At 42.4% G+C, this 18,155-nt stretch overlaps 1 protein-coding gene across 5 annotated transcripts in view; it reads left to right on the top strand.

The window, feature by feature from the left end:
* EFCAB5 (EF-hand calcium binding domain 5) overlaps nucleotides 1-17,864 on the top strand; it is a 32,182-nt gene extending 14,318 nt beyond the window's left edge. For 4 of the 5 annotated variants that reach the window (XM_033078485.1, XM_033078486.2, XM_033078487.1 and 1 more), the window contains 13 exons: nucleotides 3,946-4,045; nucleotides 4,741-5,706; nucleotides 6,812-7,026; nucleotides 8,247-8,403; nucleotides 10,438-10,751; nucleotides 11,387-11,559; nucleotides 12,251-12,479; nucleotides 13,170-13,322; nucleotides 14,462-14,559; nucleotides 15,313-15,566; nucleotides 15,909-16,138; nucleotides 16,327-16,423; nucleotides 17,713-17,864. In XM_033078485.1, coding sequence (XP_032934376.1) covers nucleotides 3,946-4,045; nucleotides 4,741-5,706; nucleotides 6,812-7,026; nucleotides 8,247-8,403; nucleotides 10,438-10,751; nucleotides 11,387-11,559; nucleotides 12,251-12,479; nucleotides 13,170-13,322; nucleotides 14,462-14,559; nucleotides 15,313-15,566; nucleotides 15,909-16,138; nucleotides 16,327-16,423; nucleotides 17,713-17,840 — 3,114 coding nt within the window. In that variant the 3' untranslated portion in view covers nucleotides 17,841-17,864. Of the gene's footprint in view, nucleotides 1-3,945; nucleotides 4,046-4,740; nucleotides 5,707-6,811; nucleotides 7,027-8,246; nucleotides 8,404-10,437; nucleotides 10,752-11,386; nucleotides 11,560-12,250; nucleotides 12,480-13,169; nucleotides 13,323-14,461; nucleotides 14,560-15,312; nucleotides 15,567-15,908; nucleotides 16,139-16,326; nucleotides 16,424-17,712 lie in introns of those variants that run through there. The other variant, XM_033078489.2, reaches the window with a different exon arrangement.
* Nucleotides 17,865-18,155: the final 291 nt, after the last annotated feature.

Genomic DNA, 18,155 nt, shown 5'->3' with positions numbered 1-18,155 from the left:
CATTAAAAAGCAAACAAAAAAAGTGCTAAACTCATTAGAAAACCACTAAATAGTAGGAGCTGAAGTATCAATGGCATAAACTATTGCTAAAAACTTGGGTTTCATCCAAAAAGTGTGGTACTTGTTATGAGTACCCTCAGTTTGGCAGTTGCTGGCTACTACAGAGCAAGCAGTTTCTCTAACCTTAGTTTTCTCCCCTACATAAATTTTATATTCCACCCAGCACTCCTGCAGCCACGCTTGCAGTGCCTACCCGGAGCGAACTGTGCTCTACAATGTCATGCTAATAATGTCATTACCGCCAAGAGAAAGGCATTACAGGGCTCGTTTCAACACCAATAGTGTGTTTTAGAGAATAGCAGGCAAGCTGCTGCTTCAGGGATGAGGGAAGAAATGTGTCTGCTTCCCAGCTAGGAGACATTTCACTTTCCTGTGGCTCTATGAAGAAGGGCTGTGCTGGATCCTCCTGGCTGCAGGGATATAGAAACCCAAGTCCTGTCTTTGCCACGGATTTCGAAAGGATCCCTTCTTTCCTTTCATGTTTTAAAGTGACTTTATTCCAATTATTTCTGTGGCAGTAATCACCATGTCCATGCTGTTAATCTCAGTGGAATCTCAGAGGCAAAGAGCCAAAACTACTAACACAACAAGAGTGAGCAGCTATCAGCAATGACGCCACTGCTGCGGAAAAAAAAACCTCATCAGAGCACAGAGTTGTGGTTTCCAGGCTCCGAGGTAGCCCTGCCCTGCAAACCGAGTTCACTAAAGTGTCGTGTGGGCCACGCAGCTCTTTTAAACCTGGCCTGGTTTCTTTTGTAAAGTTCTACTGCACCCACAGGGGAGATAAAAATGCAAAGTAACCCAAGGAATTCTACCACTTAAATGTGATCCATTACCTGTAGAGCCCATTCTGCAAAGCACAGCAAAGCAGTTGTTTCAGTTCCTAATTTCCATTTGTTTGGTAGCAGGCAGTTATTCCAGTCTGCATGGTGAGTGTGGCTGGCTGCCTCAATGAGCTGCAATTAGGGCCAGGGAGCTGAGAAAGCAGTGTTTAAATTACAGTCAAATTAGAAGGTATCCACATGATCATTATTATGATTTCAAATGCATGCATCCAGAAGGATGGCAGCTCAGCAAGGACAGCCTGGACTATCCCCTGCAGCAGAAACTTCCCAGGACAATCCCAGAACACACTTGGATCACTGGTATAATACCCCAAAAGGCAATGGCTCTGTGAATTTTTAGTTTATTGTCTCTATGCTCATTTTTATCAGTTTCTTTTGTAACTATGCATTAATTTCCAGGGATGTTTTAAACACGGGATTTTTAAATGAAATTGAATTTAGTCAGAGATTAGTTTTCAAGCTAATGAAGTTTGAGACACTCCTGATTATCTTTCTTGCAGTACAGCAACAACAGTCTGTTTTCTCACGACCTTTTCTAAGTGTCTGTTCTTCCCTCTTGCTCACTAACAAGTCATTGTAGGGTTCAGGATACACACATCACATTTCCAGAAAAACAATCAAGTGGTTAAACCTATCCTTGATTAAATGGCAAGTCTGTGTTGTCAAAGGAATTACTCACAGGTCACAGAACATTGCTGAAAACAGCTGAGAATCATCACCTGCCAATATCTAGGTGACAAAAAAATTAGGTCAATGTGTTTCAACTCTCTGGGCACTAAAGCTGCCCCGAGTTTTGGGCAGCTGTGCAAACACAGATGGATTTCTGTTGTGGAGAGAAGGGGCTGTACCTGTCCTGCTCACAAGGGCAGGTGGGCAGGAATCTGTCATCAGCCTCCTTAGTCACACACCAAGTGCAAAGAAAAGTCACCTTTTCTACTAAATTTAGGGACTGGGAAAAATAGCACAGCTGGGGAGAGGAGTTGGAAATGGTTTCTTGTTGTAGTGTTCCTCTCTTCTATAGATGGCTGTACTGTGACATGTTCCTCCCAGGGTAAGGTCCCTGAAATAACAAGAACTCCTGCTAAAATGGCAAATCTGTGTAAATTGGAAATGTTTAAATGCATAAATAAGCCCCTATTAATATTTGACAATTTCAGCTATTTAATCTATTTTTATATATTTACCAATTTTTATATAGAAATAAAATTATCAGATCCAAATAACAAAAAAACCTTTTCAATAACTTGAGTTATCTAAATCCTCCAATTATATTATTTTAATATGACAAAAAATTAACTGAATCCCAAAAGAACATCCTTATTTTCTTTTTAATATCACTTCATTCATCCATTCCCATTTGAATGATGTAAAATATGCATTAGTACTACAAAGTTCAGGGCAACCAACAGATGATTGTGACAAGTAACAGCTGAGGAAATTTGTATGGAAAATTAAGTGTGTGTAATGGAAATGGAGGATCCAAATATTCCACAGTGATCTGGGAACACCTTCAAAAACATTGTGTGCTTGTGCATCTCCTAAAAGGATCAGAGCACGAGCTGATGTATTCACCTGGAACACAAATAACAAGAAGAAATGTTTGCACAGGGGTGTGCAAGGTATCTGTATGTTAATGTCAGAAGATTCTGGGAATCAGGACCTACCTACATCCTGTAAGTTTAGGGGCAGAATTCTGTGATGACATTTGTTTTTCCTAACCCACCCATAGCTGAAATTCAACCCTGATTTCCAGCATTTCTTTTACCAGCAGGAATTAAATTACCAGAGTCTGAAGCACTCAAATTGGACCAGATGGCTTCTTACATTTCAGTTCTGGTACTTTCTGCAGAACTGGCAAAACTCCTTCCTTGTAGAGGGAGGTGCTGCAGTACCAGCAAATGTGATGTGTTCACTTAGTTCCAGCATTAACTTCAGCAGTAGGTGAGATGTGTATCTCTGCGTTGTTTCCATATCCTCTGTTTTTAACTATTGGTGCCAATAATTACAGTCTCAGATTATAAACAATGCAGTCATTTTGAGCTAATTTCCAGAAAAGAACAGCAAAGTTCTTCCTTCATTTCTTTAGTCTAAGGGCAGGCAAAGTTCACAAGGAATTAAAAGCCTGGTAAATTTTACATTTTACAGTTTTTAATCTAAGAACAAAATGTGAAAAGGAAATCAATAATTCAAATGGAAAGCTACTCACTACAAATAATGAACTTAAGTAAATCTGTTTCCTAATTAACTACTTTATTTCACTAATGGGAGGGAAATTACAAAGGTGACAGGACTTAAATAATGACAACAGGAATACATCATAAAATGGAAAACTTGCGATCGTTTAAGTTTGCTTTACTTTTTAAAGCCCACAATTTCCTGATTGGAAATGGCCCATTTCATTGCCTTTTCCTGGGTTTATCATCTGTGTACACTCACCCTGAGCAACAAGGATTTAATAAACTCTGCACTGGAACTGCTGATACCTCTCTCACCTCTGTGGTCAAATGTCTATGAATTTTTAAAGAAAATTAGGGAGGTTGTCATAATAGCTCAGATTTTTGGACTAATTATGTTTCCAGGCCAATACATCATGCTTCAAAGGAGATGATGGGGCACAAAACCAAACTACAGTGTGCAGTCACTAAGGTAACACAGCACAGCCCATAATAGATGAAAATTCTTCCATGGTACTGTCAGGCAATCAATATCTGTCCTGAGAGCGTGAAATGTTGAAGCTTTGATCTTCACACGAAGAACTCCTTTGGCAGAGCAGTTACAATTATCTCACTGTAATTTGTCAAAGACATGGAAGAGGAAGAGCCTGCAAAGTAATATGTGTGGGGAGTTCCAGCTCAGCCCAGAGGAAATTTTTGCCTCTATGAAATAAATTAACTTCTTTGAAATTTGTAGTGATGTTCTGGTAATGGGTAATTATTGGTCACAGGTAGTTGTTGGCTGTTGGTGCCTTTAATGCTGCAAATGTTAATGTAAGTCACAAGAAGCACAGGAAAAGCCCAATAATTGTAATCTTTTTGTCTAGGTTGGTGTTTTGGATAGACAAAAAATACTGGCCCTGCTGAGAGACTTCTACGACGGAAGTGTCATGATTGATGAGCGGGAATTTTGGAACCCCAGAGAATGTGAGCACATGTTTCAGTTGTGGTTAAAACATTGGGAGGCACACAAGGTTGGATGATTCAGATATGTTTTGTAAGTGCTGTCAGAAATGAACAGAGCCCAAAAAAGGACCCAAATGTGTGCTGTGATCTATACACCAGAATTTGCAAACATGCTTGGCAAACTGTGATGCAGTGTTCAGAAATGCTTCAGCATCCAGAAGTTTTCTTTGATACAAAATTCTGAAGTACTTTTTGGGAAATAGAATTAAAGAGAGACTCTTTCTGAAGCAATTGTTCTTTCTTACTGGGCAATATTAGAAGTTAATTTTGTGTTTGCACTAGAATACCTCCAGGCACACAGAAAGATAAAGAAAAAAGCAGGGAATCATCTGCATGAAACTAAAATATTTTAAAGATATTGCACGTTAATTAATTGCTGAGATCAAATGCAAGGTGAATTACATCTTTCCTTAGTGTAGAGAATGATGAAATATTTATTTCAAAGGAAAAGTGGTGTAATGCATAGCCATAAGTGCAGATCTCTGCAGGCAAAGACATTATTCTGAAGTTTTGTGTTCCTGAGATGTGTCTTTGATACTTTCTGGTAGTTTGTATTTACTTGTCATTACCTTTTTCCTTAACATTTTCTTATGCAATCCTAGACAACACAAAACCAGTCCAAACTATCAGCTTACACACATTTTTTTCTGTTTTAGGGCCAATAATTGAGCTGCAAGATATTAAACTTATGGATTTCTGGGGAAACCTTGGTGACAAGAAAGTTTATGAGGAACCCAGTGAAAATTTGGTCTTGTCTCAAACAGAAATTTCTGAGGGAGAGATTTTAGGACATGAACCTGTAGATGATGATAGGCAAGAGACTGACAGAATGAGCACCAGTGTTACAGAGGGATTTGTTGAAGCTACTGATTTGGATGGAGATACCATTTACAGTGAGAAATCCACCCATGAAGACACCAAAACTGAGAGGGAGGCTGAACCTGAAACTGTAGTCAGACAGGAGGAAGCTCTCCCAGGATCAGCCTCTGCTGAGAACAGTCTCAGTATAGATGGGGAACCTGGATCAGGAAAATCAGAGGAATCCATCCTGGGTAGAGAGCCTGAGATAGAAACAACACCAGAGGGAGATCACACCTCAGCCACAGAACCTGAATCAGGAAAATCAGAGGAATCCATCCTGGATAGAGAGCCTGAGATAGAAACAAAACCAGAGGGGGATCACACCTCAGCCACAGAACCTGAATCAGGAAAATCAGAGGAATCCATTCTGGATAGAGAGCCTGAGATAGAAACAACACCAGAGGGAGATCACACCTCAGCCACAGAACCTGAATCAGGAAAATCAGAGGAATCCATTCTGGATAGAGGGCCTGAGATAGAAACAAAACCAGAGGGAGATCATACCTCAGCCACAGAACCTAGATCAGAAGGGCAAGTTAGTCAAGAGGACAGTGGGGTTACAGAGACAGCACCTGAAGCTACAAGCACAGCCTCAGGAGATGGAGCTGTGACAGACATGGATGTCACTGATTCCCAACAGGACACTCCAGCTGCAGAGGCTGTGCAAGAAGCCCCTGCAAGCAACCAGAGCCAGTCTGACCAAGAGACAAGCTCAGGGACAAGACTGCAGGGTGAGGACCTTCTGCCTGACCGGGGTAAAGGTAAAGTGTTCTCCATTTTTCTGACAGACCTTAATAATTTTCAATGTATATATTTGGACTGGGTTAACTACAGGGTGTTTTAAATCCATTTTAAAACCATGTGAGTGATTTCTGAGTAGGGAAGACCATAAGCTTTGCTACCTTCTCCGCATGGTGTTTTCTGCCAAGGTTTCAGAGCTTATTCCTCTACAGGATGGCAGGTGAGTCACTTTGCTAGTGATCTGTATTCAAGGTGCTAAGCAGCCACTTTAATTCAAGAAGGGACTTTGTGAAGCAGCAGCCTTTTTATGATAAGGAGAAACTTTATGTTCTGTTTCACTGTGTAATATTACTATAGCAAGATAGGAACCTGAGCACATTAAATCTAGAAATTACTTAAATAACTTTTAGACTGTGACTGCCTATAGGGAAATGTGCTATGAGATCATCTAGCAGGAACCTTTTATTTTAATCTCTCACTGTGTTTCCAAAGGATGATCCCACTTCATTGTCTGCAAAGGCCTTTGTTCTAGGAAGGCTGTGATCAGACAACTGTGTTTCAAAGAGGTATTTTCTTAAACATCCTGGAAGGGCCAACCTCCTTGCTAGCACTCTGTGAACACTCTTGTGTCTCGGTTTAGAACACTGCAAGAACTGGGTGTACATTAATTGAGCAATCCAGTGACAGATTCATTATGTCAAGGGCTGTAAAGTTGATGGCACAGCCCCCTGGTACCTACAGCTTTCTGTGGTGTCTTCCAGTGCACAACACTACCCTGTCCTTCAGTCAGACCTTGGATGTGCATCCTGTTTGTCTGGGACAGCAGTCCCTCCATGAGGTCTTTGTCTCAGACAGCCCCCTGCTGAGTAAGAACAATTCCAGCTCACCTGTAGTCGGGGTTTGACCTGGCTGTAGGATGGCATCCATGCCAGACTGGATCTGCAGAGCTACTATTAGAACAGCATAAGCAGATTAAGGCCTTTACTCAGCATGGAGTCAGTCTGTATTCAGCTGTAATTTCCCTGGATAGGAAGTGCAGGATTGAGGGCTGTGTTGATAGCTGCCACGTGGTTGGCTTTAGGGCTGCATTTGGCTTCCTGTGACACACTGTGCTTTGCCTTTCAGACTCAGGTCCCAGCGTGGCAAAGATTCAGAACCGTCAGGATTCTTGTACTAAGAGTTCCTTTGCTGCAAGCTGCCTCACCCTGCCACAGTTTGTGCAGCTCATGGACAATTTTGTTGGTGAAGGCATTTCTCTGCCTATTGTGAAGAGGCTTACTGCATTTATCAAACAAGAATACAAACAGACAGAAGAGGAAAGAAAGAAACTACTAGAAAAAGTAAATATTGATAAATTTTGCTGATCCCATGTCCAAACAAAAACCAAGCAAATGCCCACAGACACTTAACAAAGTCAACTGTTAATCTGATGCTGGCAGAACTCTCCACTTGCAGCCTTGCATCCTCTGTTCCTTCAGGAGACCTTTTACCCTTTTGTTTTCATACACATGCTCCCTCCCTAGCCCTCAGCTCTGGAAATGATGACAGACTCATCCTGTAAGAGGTTGTGTGTCTGTCCTAGAACCGGACTCAGTGAGACAACAGTTGATAGTTAATTGTGAAAGAACCCAAAACATTCCATTCTGCTTATTCGCCTTTGTAATAGCCAAGAACCTGATCTCTGACCTACTGCACTGGCATGTACATAGGATCTTGTGGATGTTTGGGGAGGATTTTAAAACTGTGTTTGGGTTTGCTGTGTGCATGGCTGGATGTGAATGTGCACAGGCTTCTTTGTGTTTCAGTTGCAAGGTGCTCTTGCCACGTGTTGAAAAAAAATATGATCCTTCCTCATGCCCAGCATCAGGGTGCCTCATATCACTTCAGGTCTGTTTTGTGGTGCATTTCTCTAGCTGTGTTTTCCTCAGACCTCTTTCTGGTTTCCCTCTGTGCTGCTGACCTAATTTGAATGAGATATTGGATCTGACGGCTCCATAGTCCTCACTGAACACAGCACACACTGCCAGTGTTTTGGCCTTGGAGAGAATTCCACTCCAGCCAGTTATCCCTCTATGCTGGGTTTAGAGGACAAATGGTAACATGTATTTGCTTGGAGCCCACACACTTCAGGGCAGCACCAGCAAAATAACAGTGTACAGAAATATGAACTGTCACATCTTGGGCTGTCACTGACAAGGCTGTGGTTAGCTCTTGCTGGGGAGACATTTGTGTTCTGAGAAATTTGCACTTACCTGAGCTGACCTCACCTTAAATCCAGCACAAGCTTCATTTGTTCACTGTGAAATAACTCTCTGCAGTGCTGGTCCTGCCTGGTAAACTGAACTGTCACCTGTGCTTAGTGTTTCTAAGTTATCTCCCAGGTTTAATGATTCATCTCTAGGTCTGAGCCATGTATGTACAGATTCAGCCTGGTCCACAGGGATGATGTGATGGGCACAACCACTGCAGAGTGTGTCCACACTTGTCTAGTGTCCCCATTTGTGTAGTGACCAGCATCAGTGTCCAGGAGTTACCAAACACCAACTGTTCTCCGTTGCAGGTTCAGCGCATGTCTCACATGACCCAAAGGAGGGTGCTTTTGGAGGCACTTTTTGAAAAGTGGGACAGCAGTGCATGTGGGTCTCTGGACCTGGAAGAGGTGGTTGCTGTTCTGAGAACATTCAAGGGAGGCATGGGAAAACAGGCCTTGATGAAGGGTAAGGAAAAATCTCTGCTCTGTGAGAACAACACAGGAGGCCTTCAGTCACTCAGTGACAGGGCTAATGAGGTTGTTGCAAGCACCAGTTTGGTTTTGCAAGCAGTCGTCAGCATACACAGTGTGAGGTGTAAAATGGAAAGGAACAGTTTCCCAGACCTATTTATGAATGCATTGCTCCTTCCCCTCCACCTGTGCAAGATTCCCAGACAGAGAAGTAGCCCAATGTTCTAATGACACTGGGATGAGTTGAAAAATTATTTCAGATGTAACATGTGATATGGCAGTGAAAAAAACACACATAAAGCCTAAGGACATGTTTGTACTTTTAGGCCAGTCCATCTGTGTTATCCAGCTATTTTTAATAAATACTTTTTACTGTGCTTCCAGCAGGAATGTACCTCACAGGAGAGAACAGCTTTCCTTATAGATCTCAAATAGCCTGTAGTTATCCACACTGTCACACAGCTCTCATGAATTACAGAGCAGCTTCGAGTATCACTTCTCTGTTGGTTATTTCACTGCATAAACTCAGCAAATTTGGTCCTTGATAGAAAACACTTGAGTCCAGCAGAAGTGCTGCAGGTTCATCTGAAGCTGTCTGGCATCCTCATGCATATTAATTAACATGTGGGCAAAAGGTGCTCTGAAACACTGTATGAGCAATTAAGAACATGTCTGCATGTGTGCTTGGGTGGAAAGGACTGATTTTTTTCGTCTCTATGCTCATCTTCATGCTGCTTGTTCTGCTGAAATCACTAAAAATGGCTCACTTTGGCAACCACCAAAATCTCTTTATCCTTTGGCTCTCTGGAGGCAGCTGGTGGGGTGGGGAGCACACCAGCATTCACAGCTGATCATCTCCAGGCTGTCCATCCAGGAGAAACTGGCAGTTCACTGCTGTCTTGTATTCGAAGCATGCCAGATCATAGCATGGAAATATGGAAGGACACAGTCCATTCTATGAAGGGCTCATAAACTAAAGGACAAATAAAGAGAAAGGGAGCATAGCAAAATCAATACCACCTACCAGCAACGTGAACTATTTCTAGCAGCCTCAACCTAATCTCTCAAGGATGTGGAGCAGGCAGGTTTGGGGGAAGGGTTCACAGACACTGCACTTCTGGATGGAAACACAGAGTAAAAAGTGAGTAGAATTATTTAATTGCCTTTGCAAGTGAAAACTGTAACATTAGCTATAAAAGGGAAAATAATTCATTATGCTGTGGCTCAGTAGTGAAGAAAGTGATCATACCACATTCAACTTCATGTATATTTTTTTCTGCATCCCTTTCTTCAAAGTGAGGGGAAAATGGAGGTAAAAATCCAAACATTTTATATGATCAAAAAAAATTCCATCCTAGTTCTGTCAGAAAATGAGAAATTAAATTAGAATACTGAATGTTCCTTAGATGATAGGTTGGATGAGACAGCATTCAGCATCATGGCTCCACCACAGCTGGGGCCAAGTTAGTACTTGCTACTTCTTCAGCTAAAATCTGTGATACTGATGATAAAATGGTTTGGATTGGAAGGCACGTGTAAAGATCATCTAGTCCAGCACTCTGCTATGAGTAAGGACATCTTCGTGTCCAACAGGATTTGAAAACAGGATGCAGAAAAAATGATGGAAGCATCAGTCACAGAGAAGCCGTGAAGCTCCCGGAGCCGGGCAGCGCCTGCTCGTTCCTCAGGCTGTGCAAGAGCACCCCCGTGAGCCCAGAGCCGGGGCTGGGACAGCTCTGACGCACCGGCTGCGCAGCTCAGCAGCACCAGGCGAGAAACCAGGGCTGTGCGGGATTCTTTCTCATAGGAGGGAAGCAGGCATCTAGAGAAAAGGATGAGTTCAGTCTGGAAACTGGAGATTACTTGCTGGTGTGACCGCTTCCATGTAGGAGATAACTGAAAGATACCTAGAAGGATGGGCTGGATGGACTCCACCCAATGCCTGTTTAGGTCTTGATTTGTACTTTGCAAAACTGATTAGTAAACTAGATTTTCCCTGTCTTATTTTCTATATTTTTTTTTCTACCAGCAAGGGAACAGCTTTGCTCCCAATACCCACAGCTCAGTAGAGTGGGGAAGCTCTCCCCAAAGGCATTGCAGACCTTCCTTGAGTTAATTGCTGCCACGTTCCCTGGCAATGAGGATGAGACTTTTGATAACTTGGTGAGATTCCTGACCACAAGTGTGGAACAAAGTGTGGAACAAAGTGTGGAACAAAGTCACACCAAGAGCTTGCAAAGCTCAGCCAGGAGGAAATGGCTGCAGGATATCCAGCAAGCGGCTGAGAGCAGCGTAACAAGCTTGGAACCAGTGTACAAAGCAGTGATTAAGGCCCTGTCCCAGGTAGGCATCTGCCAGTACTGAAGAAACCTTGTGGATAATTTTGTCTCATGGAAGAGCTTACTCAGGTCAGATCTGGAAATCCAATGCTGTAGTTTTAGAGCTTCTGAAATGAAACACCCCAGACTCAGTTTGGGACAAATTTGTAGTGGAAGTTGTTTCAGTTTTAATTTACAGCTGCAACTTTAGCTGTTTTACCTCACCATTAAAGCTCTCCTCAAAGCCAGTGTAGCTGAAGTGTTCTTGCAGTATTGTCTAGGTTTGTAAATATGGCAACTCTGGCACTTATTTGTTTTTTTCTTAAAGGAATCTCCTGTTGGAGAAGAAATCCATAGGACTTTTTTTTTAGGCACAGATTATAGTTAGGGATTATTTTTCTATTTACTCCTCTCCATTAGCAACAGGAAAAAGGAAATCAGTTTCTCTTGCCAATCAAAATACTGAGTGTTTGTGCTTGTCACAGGGTGTACTGGGCAGACACAGACATGGCCACAGCAGAGACATCAGCCATGTCATGGGGCTGGTGACAAACAGTGACCCAGAACAGCATCCCAGCAAAACTTAGACAAGTGCTAAGTCCATTAAATAAGTGCCAGTGGCTAATGTACAGACTGTAATGGGGAACATTTGGTTGCTAGGACATGGAAGCCCATGGGGATAACAAGAGGATCAGTGCATATATTGCCTTTTTGGAAGAGAACCAGCTCCCCCCAGAGCAGGGAGAGATTCTCCTGCGCTACGTGGCCTGTACTGCAGATGATGCTCCCCTTGTCCTAAACCAAGAACTGCACAGAGACATGAAAGGAATCAGGTAAGAAAAGCTGCAAAGGGCAGTGTTTGGGACACACTGGAAACTGAGGTTGATGGAGTACTCCAGAGAGGAAATCTCCCAAGAGACTGTTGTGGAATGATCCAATATCCTATACATGTCCTTATACTCCACATGGTCTGCTTAGAACTGTTCTGTTTGGGATTTCCCTCCTTTCCTTGGGGAGATTAGCTCACAGTCTAATAAATCTCATCCTTTAGCAAATGTCTGTGGCACTGGGCCTACATTTTCTTCTTTAAAAATTAATTCCCTCATGCCAGTTCATATCCACAGGATATTTTTGAGAACAATGCCTTTCCTTCCCTAGTGTTTATGCTATAAACAGCTTTCATGCTTCTTCACTTGTCATTTCCAAAAGCCAGACATATTTGTCTCTTTAAACATTGCTGCCTCTAACCTATTAAATGTATCTGCTGCTTGCTTCTGTATTCCTTTCCATTCCATTCATTAGCTGATGTTTTTAAAATGTCCTAAGGATGAAAAGTGCCTCTTTATTACCACTGCCTTTGGGATGCAAGTAGTAAATGTGGTATTGCTGAGTGTGGTCAGAGTATGGAGCTCATACCTCCCTTCTCTGATACTAAAAAACAGGGACAGATCAAAGGTGCAGTATTTATTATTTCACAAAAGGTTTTCTGCTCCTCCTGACAAACCTCATAAATTTATATTTCAGCTTTGCAGCCATTGACCAGGGAAAGCCAATCCATGTTCCAAGAGTTCAGCTCCATGGAAACATTCACTTCTGGAACTCTGACCGCCCTGTGGAGGAGAGTATAGGTTCATTCCTGGTGCTGCCCCTGTATGATGCTCATTGGAGAGTTTTTGGCATTCTAGGACTTGACACTCTTCGGGACCACTCTGAGAAATCCTTCTTCCAGATGCATGAGATCACTTTCTATCAGGTGGGCACCATTAGAAAGCAGTTTGTTTCTCCAGCCTGCAAAAAACTTGCGAATTTTACATGTTTGTTCTGAGTAAATGTAATGTGTACAACTAAAAAAAATATCTGTGGGTCCCCTTCTGCAGTATATGGTGAAGGTGGTGTAAGGTGAGCACCGTATCAGTATCCTGCTGATATCTGAAATTTATTATGAGGTATCACTTCATTAATAATTTATTTCATCTTTTCTTGACTAGGACGTTAATTTACCTTTTGAGCAAAATCCAAAGATAGCAGCTTTTATTTCCTGAAGCTCTCAATCTCATATTTATGTTAATTTCTATAAAATGGCATGAAACCTTACTTTTTACGTGGTGGAATAATTATAAGTGACAGCCATCCGGATTTCTTTGGGATGCTCTTTGGGATCAGCCTCGCTGTGGATGCATCATCTGGGCAGCAGGGAGCGCAGCAAGCCAACCCTACCGGTTTGGCCATTCCCACTCAGTCAGCTCTGTCTGCTTAAGGATTTGGCCGTGACCGGGTACTGAGTACTTCAGGGCATTATTTGATAAGGGACATTTCACAGTCACTTTTCTGCTTTAGAAATTCTGATTAAAGCAATTTGTTACAACATGAACATTGCCCCAGCTTTTTTTCTCCCAAATCTTGTGGAATTGTCTGGCTCACTTGGAGGATTCTGCTTTCACAGGGAGTTTGCCATGCATTCAGCAAAGCCTACCACTACATCTGTGTGCGGGAAAATGTCCTACAAGTGGCTGTCACTGCTCTGGACTGGCTGTACCCCAGGACACCCAGCATCCACGCTGTCACAACCTACCTGGTGGCACCTGGCAAAGACGAGGTACTGCAGAGAAAAGGTCTGTGATCATCAGGGGCTGAAAGGCTGCTTTAGAGAGGAAGTGCCTTCTCCAGCTGCCTGTGTTTTTCCAGTGGTTTTATCATTAAAGATTCTTGTGCCTGCTCGTGCAACAAAAGGGCTACAAAGGTAGGGAGGGAAGATTGCCCCTGTGAAGGAGATCCCCTCTTCATTCTTTTCATCCTCCCATGTAGAAGAATTCAAGAGCACTGCTAGTATAACCCTTTCTCCATATGAAAAGGGAATATTCTCCTACTTCAGTGTTCACTGCTGCATAGCAACCAATAGAGCAGAACCCCACACCCATCCATCCATCCATAGCTTCGCTGTCTGGGACTTCCACCAAGGGAAATCTCTCTTTGGAAATCCTCTGCATGTCAAAATAATGGTATTTTATAGGGACAAGAGAATGTTCCAGCTAATATATTAGCTCTTTGTTCTGGACTTATGTCAGCAGCCAAGATGCAAATACAGCTCAGGAAGTGACTGGTTCCCAATTAGCCAGCTTGTAAAGGCAGCCCTGCTCCATGTGGGTCATATTCCAGTTGTTCAGCAGGCACTCAGGCCTGGAAAGCTTGTCACTTCATGTACCAGTGAGTTAAGAAGACAAAAAGTATATGAAATATTTAGGACTGATCCCGTGTCATCCCAAAGCCTGTACAACATCTGCTGCAGCCATAATTCAGCTGCTTCCTCTGATAAGCATGGTTTATGTTGGCAGTGTTCTGTTGTCATTCCAGGCTCAGCAATGTTCCCTTGTTAGCTGCCTGATAGCCAGGTCACTCACTCCCCTCTGTGCTTTTCATGTGTCAAAACACGCTGACACAAACATGGCATGAGAAAGGACTGCAAGGGGATGGGAAAAGAATGGAAACCTCTGGGCCTGTGGGTGTTCCTCAGTGTGGAGCCTGGGGTGGATTAAATAGTCTGGCTGAGGGAGGTCTGGGGCACATTCTTCACCCATCTCTGGGAATAAAACTGAGCAGTGTTGGGAGATGTCTTTAAACAATCCCATTGCTCTTGAATGTACATGTGAGTTTCCTAGAAGAAACCATTTGCTCCCTCCCCAAGCTTCAAAATATCTGTTCCTTTCTTGGATGCAGCTAAACTTTTCTCTCTGGCAGGAATATGCTCTGTGCAAGGTGATCACTACAGATAACACAGGACAAAAGGAAATCCCCAGCTCTCCTGTTGTTCTCCTCAGAGAGGAAAACCTCCTCAGGTAGGCTCCAGCACCTGCAGTGGGACTGGTTCCCTCTGCATCAGGCTGACCCACAATACATGAAGCCCCTGGTGGTGCAGCTCTGAGAATGTCTGGCTGCAGCTCTCTCACTATCAAGGCTTCTGGTGTCCATGCACATGGCACTGAACTGTGAAGGGCTGAGGAGTATTTTCTTTTGAACTTTAGGCTGTAAAAACTTCTGACTTAATGCTTACCAGCTGAGCTGCCAAGGTTTGCAGGATTACAGCCTACACTGAACCATTTTGCTCTTTAGAATAATCTGTATTTTTTCCTGGCCATACTAGTCTCATTTCCTTCAATTCTCTGTTTCCTTCCACTGCCAAGATCCTCAAAGACTTGTCTTTTAAGTATATCATCCTTGTTGTGAAAGTTGCTTGAACAGCCATTTGCTGTTCCAGCAGCAGTTCCAGTTTTTACTTTTTATAAAACTGTCTAGAACAAATGTCAATGCAGTTAGAAACAGCAAACTGCTTTTAAAGCAAGACTTTTTAAATTCTCATGATTTTCAGCAATCACATTGGCTAAGCAATATTGCATTCTCAATGCTATTTTTTCCTTTGTGTACATGCCTTGAATGATACTTAGAGCTGTGCAAATTTCAGTTCAAGGAAACAAACTATGATTTAATAATGTAATACCTCTATTTTAACAAGAGATTAATGGCATCTTAAATATGCTAAGTAAATCACCAAAACAAACCAGGATGGTAAACCCTAGCATATTCCATTTCAGAGATTACCTGTTCAAGTGCACAGAGAGCTCAGAGGTCACTCTCACTTCTGTCTATGGAGAACACCACATTGCAGTGCCTCTCCATGACCTATCAAGACAAACTCTTGCCATATTTGATATCAGCATCGGACAGCACAAGAAATTACCTCCTGAGGAACAGAAAAACCTGCAGAGAATGCTAAAGATGGCCCAAGCTGCCTGCTCGGAGATCCTGCAGAGGTCTCTAGAGGAAACAGAACCAACACAAGTGCTGGGTATTGTGCATACAGATGTGAGACAGCTTTTTGGAGTGAAATTACGAATTTCAGTAAAATTGTATTCAAAGTATCATTCCTACAAGTATGGAAAGACAAATACTAATCCTTGGTATATATAAACTACTCCCAGGCAAGTCTGAGAGCTTAGCAGAGTAGAGTTAAACAGAATGGGCAGATTTTAACTCTGGCTCCCAGGGTACTTTGTGCTGAAATTAAAGGTGTGAAGCAGACACCTTGTTGCCCTCAGGGATCTAGCACACAGACTGTCAGTCAGTAATGTAAGTCCTGAGTAGCACATGTTTCTGAGCAGCTTCTTGAGGGGTTTGTTTTTGATTGTAGAGGCAGAACGTGTGGCAAATGTGAGGCACGGAGGGATTCTGTTCTACCGGTTCATGCTGCAGGAGCTGCGTGAGTGTGTCCAGGAACTCAGTGCCAAGAGCTTTGCTGGAATAAAGAGCTGTGCAGAACCCCCAGCTCTGGTACATGATGTAGTTAAAGCTGTGCTGCTGCTTTTGCATCCAGACTGGAAGGAATCAGAGGAGACTGAGAGCTGGAGTCAGTGTAAACTGGTGAGAATTCAAATTGTTGAGAGTTTGTTTTCTATTCTTCCTCCTCCAAGAAGACGCAGTGGAATTTGCCAAGGGGAAATGGCAGTGAAATAATTAATTACATATAGAAATCCTATACCTTTCTCATCTGTCTTTCATTCTGAAAGCTTTTCCCAAACACCCTAATCTTTTTGTACTCTGCATTGCAGAAACTTAATGACAATTTGATTCAGGAGATTTATTGCTTTGATCCAACTGCTTCATCTGTGCAAGTTCAAGCAGAGCTGCTGCTGGAGCTCATCTCTGGTAAATATAAACTCATTGTGAGGTTACCAGGCACAGTTCAACAATGAAACTGTGTCAATGGCAACGTTCACCTGAGTGCTTTTAAGGGCCATACTTCAGAAATTAATTTTGGTTTCACAATAAATTAAACAACAAATAACGAGTCCTAAATATCTGCAATCCTTTTTGGTCAATAGAAATCAACCTGTTAAATTTAGACTCAAAATTCAGTGCCTTCAGGGAAGGGGAGCAGATCAGCTTTGAAACCTTTCAGAGCAAGTGACCTTATTGTAAACCTCCTGATAAACAGGAAGAATGAGGATTCTTTTGGCCAGTAATATGTAAAGAGAGATGAAGAATGATGGTTCTGGCAAGCAAATCTGCTTCAGACCTCTGTGCCCTGCCTTGGGACTGACCCATCTCCAAACAAGAAGACACAGTGTGAGCCCTCCTCTTCGTAAACACCATCTGCCAAGTGCTTAATGTACTCATGGGCCACAGGCAGGAGCTGTTTGTCAGTCTGTCTTTCTCTCCTTTAATGAATGTGAGCTTTTTGTTGGTGCCAGAGCAGTCAAGAGGCTGTTATTATTATTTTCAATATATCTGCAAGAGAAATTACTTGTTCTTGTTGAGGTCTTTCTCTTCATGATCTAATACCAGTCTGAGAGGCCTTTTAAAAGCCAAAAGTGGACAACAGTTATTGCTTTAGCTGGGGATATTTATCAACAGTACCCTGCCTGCTGATAAAGAGTAAACACTTGAGGCAGTCATAGTTCCTTTTCATGTGTTCTCATATATATTAAAGTAATTCACTGGAAAGAACAGAACAGGCCCAGATCATCCAGTTTTCCTACAGTTAGGGATGCTGATGTAATTAGATTAAAGAATGTAGTTATGGAAACTGCAGGTGTGCTAGGAGAGGTTGGTTTCCCAGGATGGAACCTATTCTGAGAGAGCAGTGTCAGATCAGGGGAGTGAATGTAGGTATAACTCACTGTTATGGGAATTCTCTTAAAATTAACATCAGGTAATGTCCACACGTTTCATATATAAGTGCTGGTTTAGCATTAAAATGTAGCAGAGCACTTTGTACAAAGCCCACCACAAAATAAGATAAATTATAGCAGAAATTCAGCACTTGACAGGTCACTGTCACGATACAGCTGTGTGCTTTTCAAAGCATCACCATTCCTGGAATTATTGGATTCAGGGTAAACTCTGCTGAGGGGATGATCTTCTGTTCTTGGGCAACACTTCTCACGGTTTTGGCTTTCCCTGATGTATTTACAGCTGGGTTTTTTTTGTTCCAGATGTCCCTCAAGCAGAGGTGTGGCAGCAGGACTCTGCTCCAGCTGAATACCTGTACCAGTGGTTTCACACCTGCCTGGCGCTCGTGGACATCACAAAGAGCCAAAACACTGAAATAAAACAAACTTAGCCCCTTTTGGCATCCAGTTCTAGTGTGCCCCCAATCAAATCTCTTAATTTCTCATCTAACCCTCGGGATTCTGGTGTTTCACATCTTTTATTAAATTAACTATTGATTTTCTATTTTTTTATGCATAGGCACTAGTATTTGTTGTTAAAATGGCTTAAATCTGTTAGGGATTATTAGTTAAGATGATAGGGAGTCTGTTAAGGATTATCAAGAAAAAGCAACAGAAACATTAAAAGGAAGAATTTTGTCAGTTTAAAGGGTTAATCAAAGTATTTCAGGTTCTCACTGATAGGAAAATGAGAGGCAGGGACATCT

This window comes from Catharus ustulatus, chromosome 22 (assembly GCF_009819885.2).
Source record: "Catharus ustulatus isolate bCatUst1 chromosome 22, bCatUst1.pri.v2, whole genome shotgun sequence".
NCBI lineage: Eukaryota > Metazoa > Chordata > Aves > Passeriformes > Turdidae > Catharus > Catharus ustulatus.
The sequence above is the reverse complement of the archived record's forward strand: the minus strand, read 5'-3'. Positions and strand labels throughout refer to the sequence as shown.